The sequence below is a fragment of the Pavona decussata genome, unplaced genomic scaffold, assembly GCF_977016875.1.
Source record: "Pavona decussata unplaced genomic scaffold, jaPavDecu1.1 SCAFFOLD_193, whole genome shotgun sequence".
Classification (NCBI taxonomy): Eukaryota; Metazoa; Cnidaria; class Anthozoa; order Scleractinia; family Agariciidae; genus Pavona; species Pavona decussata.
This window is the reverse complement of record NW_028145602.1, coordinates 890,318-901,746: the sequence shown is the minus strand read 5'-3', so window position 1 is coordinate 901,746 and position 11,429 is coordinate 890,318. Positions and strand designations below refer to the sequence as shown.

Sequence of the window (11,429 nt, the reverse complement as noted above, 5' to 3'; positions counted from 1 at the left end):
CAAACCATCGATAATCAGTCGACCGCGGAGAAGTGCTAATCGATAATTTATCGGAAGGCGGAAAATTGCCATCACTTACAGCTGGATTTTTCACGAACACAAAGAATCGTTTGTAATGCAAGGAGATCAAGAAATTCATGTTACGTGACCCGGACTGCTTGAGGAAACTATCTTTTCCCGCTCGAGTCATTCGCCACATGAGGGGGCGTAAAATGTTTTATGTTTGGAGTGCAGTGATCGCCGCTCTTGGAGTTTCAGTCTGGTACTTTCGACTTCCTCTTGTTGCTTTCCCAGGCCTTCTGTTCCTCACCTTTTTGTCTTCTGGCGGGCGGAATTTTCCAAGGGTGTTCTTTCGGACAATTTTGCGCGATTTGATGTACGTAAGCTTGAGTTGCTTTCTTTGTCTTCGAAGAAACCTAGCTATCGACTTCATATGCCATGGTAAATGGTTTAGATCGAAGGACATCACATTTGTTTAGGCGATCTGTTTAGTTGCCGTTGGAACAGAGCTTGTACTTCAGTATAAGCTTGATATTTGACTTAGCTTTAATTAAATATTTCCTCAAAGGGAGGAGTTGCGCTTAGTTGCATTCCCGACTTACATCAGTCAAGCAGAAAGACTGAGTCTTTTAAAATTCAAAAACAACACATCTTTTGTTTTTGTTTTTAGAACAGCAATGTTGCTTGCTATATAAGGTCCATGATATAGCTATTTTATTCTTCTTATTATTATTTATTGAATAAGTTAATCTATCCTAGAATTTAATGAAAATCTTGTATTTTTTATTTTATTGCAATTTTTTTAGGATACATTAGTAGGATATATTAGTAGAGGGTTGTACAGGGGGGGGGGGGGGGGTCTCTTGCACGGTTCATGAACAGCAAAAATAGCAAATCACGGATCACAGAAATGAAAATTTCGTTTTCAAGCTCTTCACGGGTCACGCAAAACCTTCAGGTCACGGATTACGAAGAATAATTTACTACATTCACGTTTCACGGGAAATAAAATCAGCTAATCAGGCATCACGAAAATACCCCTGTACGACCCTCTTAGTAGCTAGAAAGCACTGATGACCGGCAATCTCGTACCCAGAGTCCTCAAGCTCTTTGGCCAGTGGTTGGTCACCAGGGGAGACTCTGGGGAATTTGAAAAAATATGAAATTTTTTGATTGGCTAGTCCCCATAATGGCTTGCATTGTTTTACTGCAGAAATCCTGTGGTAATAAAATTCCGGTTCTCCAGTGTCTCCCCTGGTGACCAATCGCTAGCCAAAGAGCCTGAGGAGCCTGGGTATGAGATTCCGTGGCCAATAGAGTCCTAAAGTAATGACGTAAAAAAAAAAAAAAACAAGCTCAATTTATGATATTATGGGATTTATTAAAATGCCTGGAAAGAGCTTGATGAAAAATGCCTTCTTGCCAAAAATCAGCATCTTAAGTTGTAATAATTTGGGGGTGAGATATTATCAACGTTATGTTTCGATGACCCTCAAACAAATCCTTGAACAGTGATTTTGCTTCAGTTTTAAATGTTTACAAGAAGCAGGATAGCATGATGTCAGAGCAAATGCCATTAGTGTTGTATTGCATGTAGTCTCAGTGAGAAGTGGTGATTGTGTCATAACATATTCTTACCATATGTACCTTGTTACTTTTCAGAGGTATATATCGTTTTGCAAATGTGCTGTTCTACACTCGCAAACATGCAAGGAGCAACAAAATAGTTGCTGACGTATTTCAACGAACAGCAGCAAAACACCCTTACAAAGTTGCAGTCATATTTGAACAGAAGACCTGGACATTTCAAGAAGTAGAAGAATATTCTAACAGGATTGCCAACTACTTCAAGTCACAGGGATATCAAAAAGGAGAAGTAGTAGCCCTGTTATTAGAGAACTCTCCTGAATTCATTTGTACATGGTTGGGATTATCCAAACTTGGTGTTATTACTGCGCTTATAAACACCAACCTTAGACTTGATTCACTCTGGCATTGCATATCTGTGGCTAATGTGAGGGCTATAATCTTTGGCATAGATTTCGCAGGTAACAATAATTTTTGGGGGTTGCAGAGCTTGCAGGGCTTACTGATTTCATCTGACAAACTTTAGACCCTGATGCTTTGTGCCAAAACTAGATCAAAAGTACCAAGCGGTTTTCAATTAAGTTCCTAAAGTAATTTTGCGCCTCCTTTGGTTTTGCTTTAGTACTCTGTATTCTGCTCAAGCTCCTTTCTCAGCCAATGAGAATTAAGCAAAACCAAAACCAATCATAACTTGCTTGCATGCATTTTCCGGCACTTGATGCTGATTACCTGTATTCGTTTAAATTGAATTCTGATTGGTTCATTATACTATTTGCCTCTGTTGTTATTGACTAGTTCAGAGTAATTACATTTGGGTAACTTGGTTTTAAAACACTCATTCATTAAAAATTTTATATTTAGTTTTAATTCCAAATTGGCTACAAATTAATATTCTTTTGCTCATATTCAAATTAGCCCTTCTTACCTTGTTCTTAAGCTCAAAAATCAAAATAATATTTTACCTTAAGCAAGGCAATAAGATCTAATTCAAATGCAAACAAAAGAATATTAATTAAAGGGAAGCCATTTTGGAATAAATTATGTTTATAATATTTTTGTTGTTGTAAGTTGTTGTTTTTATGGTTTATTTTTCCTACAGGTGCTCTAAAGGAAATCCAGACCAGAATTCCAGAAATAGTCCAGCTTTACTCCTTAGGGAGCACTCCCTCTACTGTGGTGTCAGCAGTTCATTTGGACAAGAGACTTGAAGAGAGTTCACCTGGAAAGCCTGTCACTAGTTATTCTAAATCATTTGCTGGTAGGTAAAGATGATGAAGACAGCTTTGTGCACCTGTAGCTATTTATAGGCCTAAAGAAATGGGCAGTAAATGAAACATTGGGTGAATGGAGTGTCTTGGCAAAAATTCTTAGCAAACAACATTTGAATATTTAATTTTCATGAAAAAAAGAATGCAAAGTAAGCATTGAATACAGAGAATCTGCAGTGCAAAAATGGGAAAATTTGAAGCTTTCTTCCATTTTGTTATCTTAGCCAGAAACATCACTTGAAGGGGTGCCTGGAAAAAAGCCCTAAGTGACTTCTGATAAACTGTTAGAATCTCCTTCCAAATTTTCTTGTTTTTGCTTGTGAAATAAAAGGAGAATTTGACCTTACATCAAAAGTCACTTAGGGCCTTATTCAGCGTACCCTTTCACTTGTGCTTGTATGTTTGCCAATAGCTCATGAATGCAAAGTCCTGGTGGGTTGTCCAGACATGTTGATTTTGCTGTTTGGCACCAGTGGGCCTTCACCTGTTCTAAAGCTCTTTTGTCACTGGACCCAGTTAACCTGCAGCTGCATTGTTATAGGGCTATGTTAATTGCTGTGTTGTTCATTCTTTTGTTCTCTTGACCAATAAATTAAATTTGAGACATTGCAAATGGTGCAAGTTCCCCCTTGGCAGGTTTACAACTGTTTGTGTTAATCTTCTGATGTGCAAACAATCTGCTAAATAAACTGTTATGAAGGAAAACTTGGTTCAGGTGCCTGATCTAGCATGAAATTACCCTGGGCAAGGACTTACAGCTTGAGACCAGCTTCCCACACAGTACATAGGCAAGCTAGAATTATTTAAATTTTCCTTCAATCCCTGACAGGGCTAAAGCCTGTTAACCCATGTGTTAGCCAGAAGGGTGTGCAGGCATCCTATAGACGCCCTCTTTTGCGGAAAATGCATTCAAAATTCACCTCATCTCTTAAGAAATTTACAAGGAACATGCTTCTTGGATGCCAAAATTTCAATTTCTGGCTAACAGCCTGCTGTTAACCTAGTGGTCAGTCAAGTTTCCTCCTTTTATTTCAGATGTGTTGCTGTATATTTATACATCAGGAACTACTGGAATGCCTAAAGCTGCTGTTATAACAAATGCCAGGCAAGTAGTACTCAACTTGTAATCAGGCTCTGTTTATTTATACGCAAAATTTTTGTGGGCTGTGTCGCCACAAATCAACCTATTGATCCATGTTATGACCAATGTCTAGGTGATCTGCTAAGTTGTGGTGGTATATAGTGGTCAGTGTATCAAGTGTTTGATCAAACCTTCAATTGAAGGGCTTGGGGCAATACCGACCTTTAGAGCATTTCAGGTAGCTTTTTGTTGTTTTGCCTCAGATTCACTGGAGTTTTTGCATGTGGCCTTCAGAATTCCTTCAGGAAATGTTGCTCCAATGTTTTATCTGCTGCATTGTACTTTGTTTGCAATAAAAACCTATGATTATGGTTAAGATTTCCATTTTTATCAGAAAACGAAGTGCAAAGCAGTGGAGAAAACATTGGAGCAACGTTTCCTGAAGGAATTCAAGGCCACATGCAAAAACCCTGGTGAATCTTCGAGAAGAAGGGGATATTTAAATACAAGGACTAAAATGTTAACTCCAGAAGCAATCTAGGAGACTGGTTATTACATTAAAAATACAGTTCTCAAACTCATTAATAATTCATGAAGAGAAAACAAAGGAAATCACTACTGTGAAGGAGGTTTGGAAATGCGCTCTTAATTATCATAAAATGTTGTGAACTTTTGCTTCGAATTTTTCCAAGAATTATCAATAGTTTGAGAAGCTATATCAAACACTCGAAAGAGTGTTTCCTCCTATTTCCAAACACTTCGAAGTTGGGCTGCACTTCGTTTTTCCAACCTACTTCTCTGTGTTTGGAAATCGGAGGGAACACTCTTCCTCGTTTTTGATCTATTACTTCCATACTTATATTGCAATCAATGGAAATTTTACCTTACGACTTTGCTAAAACCTCAAGAAACAAAACCCAAAAGAAGACCTAAACAGTGGTTGATTCGCTTTTGTTTGGCTTTAAGCAGAAGAGAAAAAAAGAAACTTCACTTCAGTTGGTTCCTTTTTTAAAAATAAAGTAATAAGCCAATTTGCGCAAATAATCCATCACAAACCCTCAAATTTAACCATAATTTCTAAGTTTCTGACATATTTATGACCAGTGGGAATCAAACCAATAATCTATCACATGCAGGTTAGATGGTCTAACTACTGAACTGTCTGGCTAACCTTGAACTGTCTGGCTAACCTTGAGATCAACTTGCACATTGTCCTGACTGCTCTCCATATGTTTATTATGGTAAAATTTGTGAGAGCTTGTCTGCATATCAATAAATTTGTCTTTAGTGATCATTTCCTTTATTCTCCTAACCTGTATGTTTGATTGAGTCATGATATTGGAACGAGAAATTGGACACTGGTCACCATTTGGGCTCAAAGGGTTAAAAAGGTCATTTACTGCAATCATAGACAAAACTTGTTAAGAAATATGCGAGTGCGCATATATTTCATTCTCCCTTAATTAAGGAAAACAACCTGAAGAGCAGCAAACCTTCACCCCCTCCCCCTCACTCAATAGGGAGCTTAAGCAATGACGACGGCAACGAAAACGTCACCCGAAAATAACTTTATTTCATTTGTGCTACTTTGCAATTATTTCAACTCGCTCAACTTTTAGAAAAAATGGCGAACTATCCAAGAACCAAATTGGTAGGAGTGGCGTCATGTGTTCACGTTCTCCACAAAACCGTAAATTTGGTCATTTCACGTTGTCGTTTTGCAGAGGACGGCAAAGAAATGTACCAAAATGTAAAACGCATGTGCAGAGCGATTGTTTTTGCTCATTAAACCTATTGTTTTGCGGCGTTGTCGTTGCCGTCGCCATCGTCGTTGCTTAAGTTCCCTAATGTTACTTTGAAGGCCAGACAATATCCCAGCCTTTGTTTCAGTGCACGGCAGACCAACATTGATGTGGGGGGGGGGGGGGGGGCTGTGTTGTTGAGCTGTCATTGTAGTGGTTGAATTTGGAGATCGACTAAAAGTTTCTTAACAGTTTTGTCCACGATTGTAGCCTAACGGTAAAAAAATTATCCTTCTCTATAAATATTTGCGATCTTTCAGGTACTTTAGGATGGCATTTGGTGTGAACTGTGCTCTTGCCTTCCGTCATGATGACATTGTTTACTCCTCGCTACCATTATATCATTCAGCTGCTGGAATAATTGGTGTTGGCCAGTGCTTAATTGGTGGTTGCACTTTAGTTCTTCGACAAAAGTTCTCTGCTAGCAAATTTTGGGATGATTGCGTTGAATCAAAGGCTACAGTAAGTGGTGATTGACTTTTGTAATCATAATTTGACTTGAATGATATGGTTAGGTTTTAATGATTATTGGAACAATATTTGAGGCAAACTGTTCCACAAGATATTAATCCTTAATGGTGAATCAAGGCGAGATACCCAGGAAGCCAACCAATGTTTCCATCAGAGATGGGCCCAGCTAAAAACATTTTTGTGACTAATGTTCAAAATAAATGAAAAGCAGACAAGATGTTTGAGGGAATTCTACGTGAAACCATATGAATAATGGTGGAGTGTAGTTAGGGTGACATTATTTGAATATTTGGGGCTGTGATTTCTAGCAGACAGGGAGGTAACTCAATATAACCCAATAAAGTTTCATACGGGGAGGTTCTGCCTGGAGGTTCAAACACTTTCTTTTCACAAAAGCACTTTTTATGAAAAAGGTACCCCCATTCAACTACATAAAACAAAAATTTTTGTCCCTTTCTCATACTTCAAAGATGAGCCAACAAAAGAAAAATACATGTAGCCACTAGTCTTCCACTGCCTTATTGGTACAGCAATATTTATTGTATTCAAGTTGTAATCTCTGCTCCTTTGCCGCCCTTTCTAATACTCCCATTTAAACTGTTACGCTTTGGGTTAACATTCTTTTTTTGCGACGCTTTTAAATACTAAAACTTAATATGATACCGGGTTGTGTGATCAAAATTATTACGTAACTGGCCCCTGGAATGAAAGGTTTGTGCTAATCATGCACTGGTAAAAAGGTGAACTCGCCTTCATTAAGAATACCCGTAAATAAGTTTTGCTTTGAATCAAACTGAACACCACAATGTTAGGACGTTTAGCAGGGGCTGAGGGGCAGTATCCTGGGGGATATCATGATTTTGGGCAAAAATTCACTAAATTTAAACTTTGAACACTGTGTTAATTGATTTCTAAATCGCAAATTCAAAGAAATATTAATAGTGATTCTACTGAGACGAAAGGTTGAACCAAAATATAGTACAACCGATTTTTAGTGCGTTACGAGACCTTACGAGAGCGAAAATTGAAAACGTCAGCCCGACGTTTTCAGATTTGAACCCATTTTTAGTTTGGTCATCTGACGGCGAAAATATCCGTGGATAGTTTCTTTGCACTCTGACAGTCTTTGAATGGAATTTTGGTCATTATATCTTGGATGCTATCAACCGCATAGCGTCTTTTCGATTTTCAATGTGTTACTAAAAATAGCGTGATACTGTCCTTTTAAGGGTGATGTTGTTATTTTCAGGTCGTTCAGTACATCGGTGAGCTTTGCCGCTATCTTCTGTCCCAACCTCATCGTCCTTCTGAAAAGCAGCATTCAGTGCGCTTGGCCGTCGGCAATGGACTCCGTCCCCAAATATGGGAGGAATTCCAGTCACGCTTTGGCATTAAGGAGATAGGAGAATTTTACGGTTCAACGGAGGGCACTGCCTCCATAATCAACATAGACAGCACTCCAGGTTCTTGTGGATTCGTGTCAGAAATTGCTCCTGCTGTTTATCCTGTAGTCATTTTTAAAGTTGATCCAGACACCGGTGAACTCGTGCGTGGGGCGGATGGATTAGCTGTGAGGACCCAGCCTGGGGAAGTGGGACAGATAGTCGGAAAGAGCATCAAAGGTATTTTGTTTTGTTTAGTCGCCAGGAAGTTATTTTTTAAGCAACTTTATTGGTTAAACTACTAAACAAGACTACAAGGTTGAAGAACAATCAATTCGAAAAGCGGTACGCGCTATTTTGAAGAAATTCGAAGGACTAAGCATAAAACTTACACTTCAAATTGGTACAGTCCGTGTACGGAGAGAGCAGTGCGATTATGGCTAAATCGGAGAATAGTGTGTCCGATTTAGGCGTACTATTCTACGATTTACCACTAAGGTTTTTACCTGTTTTACGATTGAAGTCTCCGATTCCTCCGATTCTACGATTTTAGCTTATGTGACTTAAGTAATGATTACCCGATTCTACGATTTTACCATAAGACACTTTAGAAATGATTATCCGATTCTACGATTTTTCCGAATCGGAATAATCGGAGAATCGTGCCAAGTAGGAAAATGGGAGAATCGGAAGAATGGTATCTCAAAACTCATTTTTTGCTATTCTCCGATTCAACCATAATCTCTTCTGTATACAAACTGACTGGAGGGGAAAACAGGACGCTAGTACCCGTGCGGGGCTCCCCGTTAAATCAACAATATAAAACGGTTTTGAAAAGCCAACTCTGAAGAACGACATTCATTCCGGTGACAAGGACAGTATATGACAAAAACAGATTCCAAGAGTACTGAAAATGACTGGAAAGAAAGGTCTTAACTGTAGTGGCGCTAGAAAAGCTACAAGAGGGAGCTACTTTACAAACCAAGGGCATTCTGATTCAAGTAAGAAGTCTGAAACATACTTTATTACACCTTTATTCAAAAATTGCTAGTCCTGCAAGGGGGTGCCATCACGAAAGACGTCTAAATAACTATACTAGTCCAGCAAAACTAGTACAAAGCAAAATACAAATACAGTACAAAACAAAAACATTCATTTTTTTATAAGTATAAAATCTTCTATAGCAGAAAGAATCTTGCAGTTATCTGCGCAACCAGACTGTTGCAAAAAAAAAAAACTGAAAAAAAAATCAGGCTTGAACTTGCTCTATCAACTGAGCTATCCGAAAAGCCAGCTGGGAGCTCGTCATGTTCTGACTTCATAATATACCCGTAAAGTAAATGGATGTGAATAATTACGACTGCGAGATTCTTTCTTCTATGTAAGAAGAACTTATACTTGTAATCGCAGTACGTATACATGCTTCATTATTTTTTTTGGTTTGGATTACACGAAATATCCATAGAAGCTCGTGAGAACTCAAAGCCCATTGAGTGGCTCACTCAGAGAAGGCTCACTTGGCTCACGCTTGTTGGGTTTTCACAAGATGGGCTTGGCGGTGTCTCGTAGAGTGCGGGGTGAACGAAAACCCAACCAATTGAACCAGCTACAGTGTTGGAGTGTCAAGAACAGTTTATCGTTCTGCTAAATGTCTTATGATTCAACTGATCAACTGCAAACTAGGCTCCCTCGCAGCCGTTTTCAGTGTCGTCACGCAACGTTGCGTGATGACACTAAAAACGGCTGCGAGGGAGACTACTGCAGACCTACTGTAGCTTCCTGCACAGAAGTTCTTTGGCTCGTCACGTCAAGCACGTCACGCAACGCACTCCTCCCCATGAAGGAGCGAGTCTAGTACGCGACTTGACTGCGAGCAGTCTCTCTGTTGCGAGTCGCGCTCAGTTTTTTGCGTTCTTCCTCGCGAATTCTCGAACAAAAGAGGGACTGCTCGCATTCTAGTACGTGACGTGAAGAGCCAAAGAACGTTAGGAGACTACTGCCAACCCCCACCTTCCTCCCCCCCGCCCACCGTTGGTTAGACGTTGCACTGACCGAAATGTCGATGTCATTCGTTGGAATATTTTGTTCCAATTTCTGCTAAGATACACTCGTTCGAATCACCACTCAGGTTCCTTCCGTTTCCATCACTTGCTTTAAATACATAATCATTTCATATACTGAATTTTATATGTGCGTGTCTTATAGTAGCGTGCGAACCAAGACGTATTTCCGGCTGTCGCTTCTCTCCGCCGAAAAATAGTTATTTTTCGGAGGAGAGAAGCGACAGCCGGAAATACGTCTGCGTTCGCAGGCTAGTCATATAGCCACGAAAGACTGTTGACCTGTTGACCTTTTGCGCTCCACGCAGGTGACCCAACTCTGAGGTTTGACGGCTACCTGAACCCAGTAGAGACCTCGAAGAAAATTGCGCACGACGTGTTCAGGAAAGGAGACACGGCCTTCCTCTCGGGTGACCTGGTATTACGAGATGAGTTCGGGTACATTTATTTTCACGATCGCACCGGCGACACGTTCCGATGGCGCGGTGAGAATGTATCGACGAGTGAAGTCGAGTCGCTCATGAGCAAAGTGCTTGGCCTTCGCGACGTTGTTGTCTATGGTGTCATGGTACCGGGCACAGAAGGGCGAGCGGGAATGGCCGCCATTGTCGACCCAGACAACAAAGTTAATCTTGTAACGTTGGTCCATAGTTTGAAGAAGCTGTTACCGAGCTACGCTTGCCCGATGTTCCTCAGAATCGTGCACAATGTAGACTTGACGGGTACTTATAAACTTCAGAAGGGCAAGTTGAAGAAGGAAGGTTTTGATATTGGCATCATAGAGGACCAGTTGTTCTACTTCGATGCTAAGGAGAAGATGTATGTGGCACTTGACGAGGTTAAGTACGAACAGATCATTCGTGGAGAAATTAGAATGTAGTCAGAGTTAAGACTAGTAGTGATTGTAACATTTAGATGTAAAAAAAAACTGTAATTATTTTGTAGTTAAGATTTACTGGTTTTTGTACCTTAGGCTTTTTCTTAACACTTTTTAACTTTATCATTACCATTATGGAACATTTTTTGCATGTCAAAATAAGTCAATCTACATCACGCGTGACCGCTAGTTTTGAAATTTGAATGGAGTTTTGAAATTTACCTGTCAGTTTCGAACCGACGTCGCCAGGGAGATTTCAGAGTTCTGGTAAAAATTTCCCTAGTTTATTGACGGTATAAAGCTATGAATTTTTCTTTGCATTACAGCATTAAGTAATTCAAAAATAACAATGTTTCCCGAGTATTTTGATTTTTTTTTTTTTTTTTTTCACGGTTAATGCTTCTTAATCGGAAAGATTTCCAGTGAAATGTTCAACATTCCATTCAAATGCCGGACATTACAAAGAGGAATTCGAATGTTCATTCCATTCTCGGAAATACTGGTCAGTGCGTGAAACAAGGCTAAGAACCAATAAAATCAGTATTAAACAACAGCAACAAACACCTCACAGTTTTCGTCGCGTCAAAAAATGATATTGAGGTCGCGGCCGTATGTAAACCACGGATCAGCTAAGCCTGGCCTTCGTATAAGCTGCACATTTTCTTGTACTTTACGGCTTTGCCCCGCCGCGTCTTAGCCAGCGCTATTGGAACCCTTGAAGAGAAAACTGGGGGTAACCACGCATATTTTTAGAGATAATTAAGCAACAAGGATTCTAAAACATTAATGATGAGCTCCTGTTCTGAAAGGCGCTAAATTACAAAGCAATGTATGGCATTTTTTTTTCCCAAATTGAAGCTTAATTATCTCTGGAAAATGTATGGTTACCCCCAATTTTCTT

At 39.6% G+C, this 11,429-nt stretch overlaps 1 protein-coding gene across 1 annotated transcript; it reads left to right on the top strand.

The window, feature by feature from the left end:
- Positions 1-45: 45 nt before the first annotated feature.
- Positions 46-11,076, top strand: LOC146461915 (long-chain fatty acid transport protein 4-like). The gene is made up of 7 exons (XM_085086352.1): positions 46-376; positions 1,663-2,048; positions 2,687-2,845; positions 3,891-3,960; positions 5,999-6,200; positions 7,459-7,831; positions 9,960-11,076. Exons 1-7 carry the CDS (start codon positions 138-140, stop codon positions 10,529-10,531), a joined length of 2,001 nt encoding a protein of 666 aa, XP_084942478.1. The 5' UTR covers positions 46-137; the 3' UTR covers positions 10,532-11,076.
- Positions 11,077-11,429: the final 353 nt, after the last annotated feature.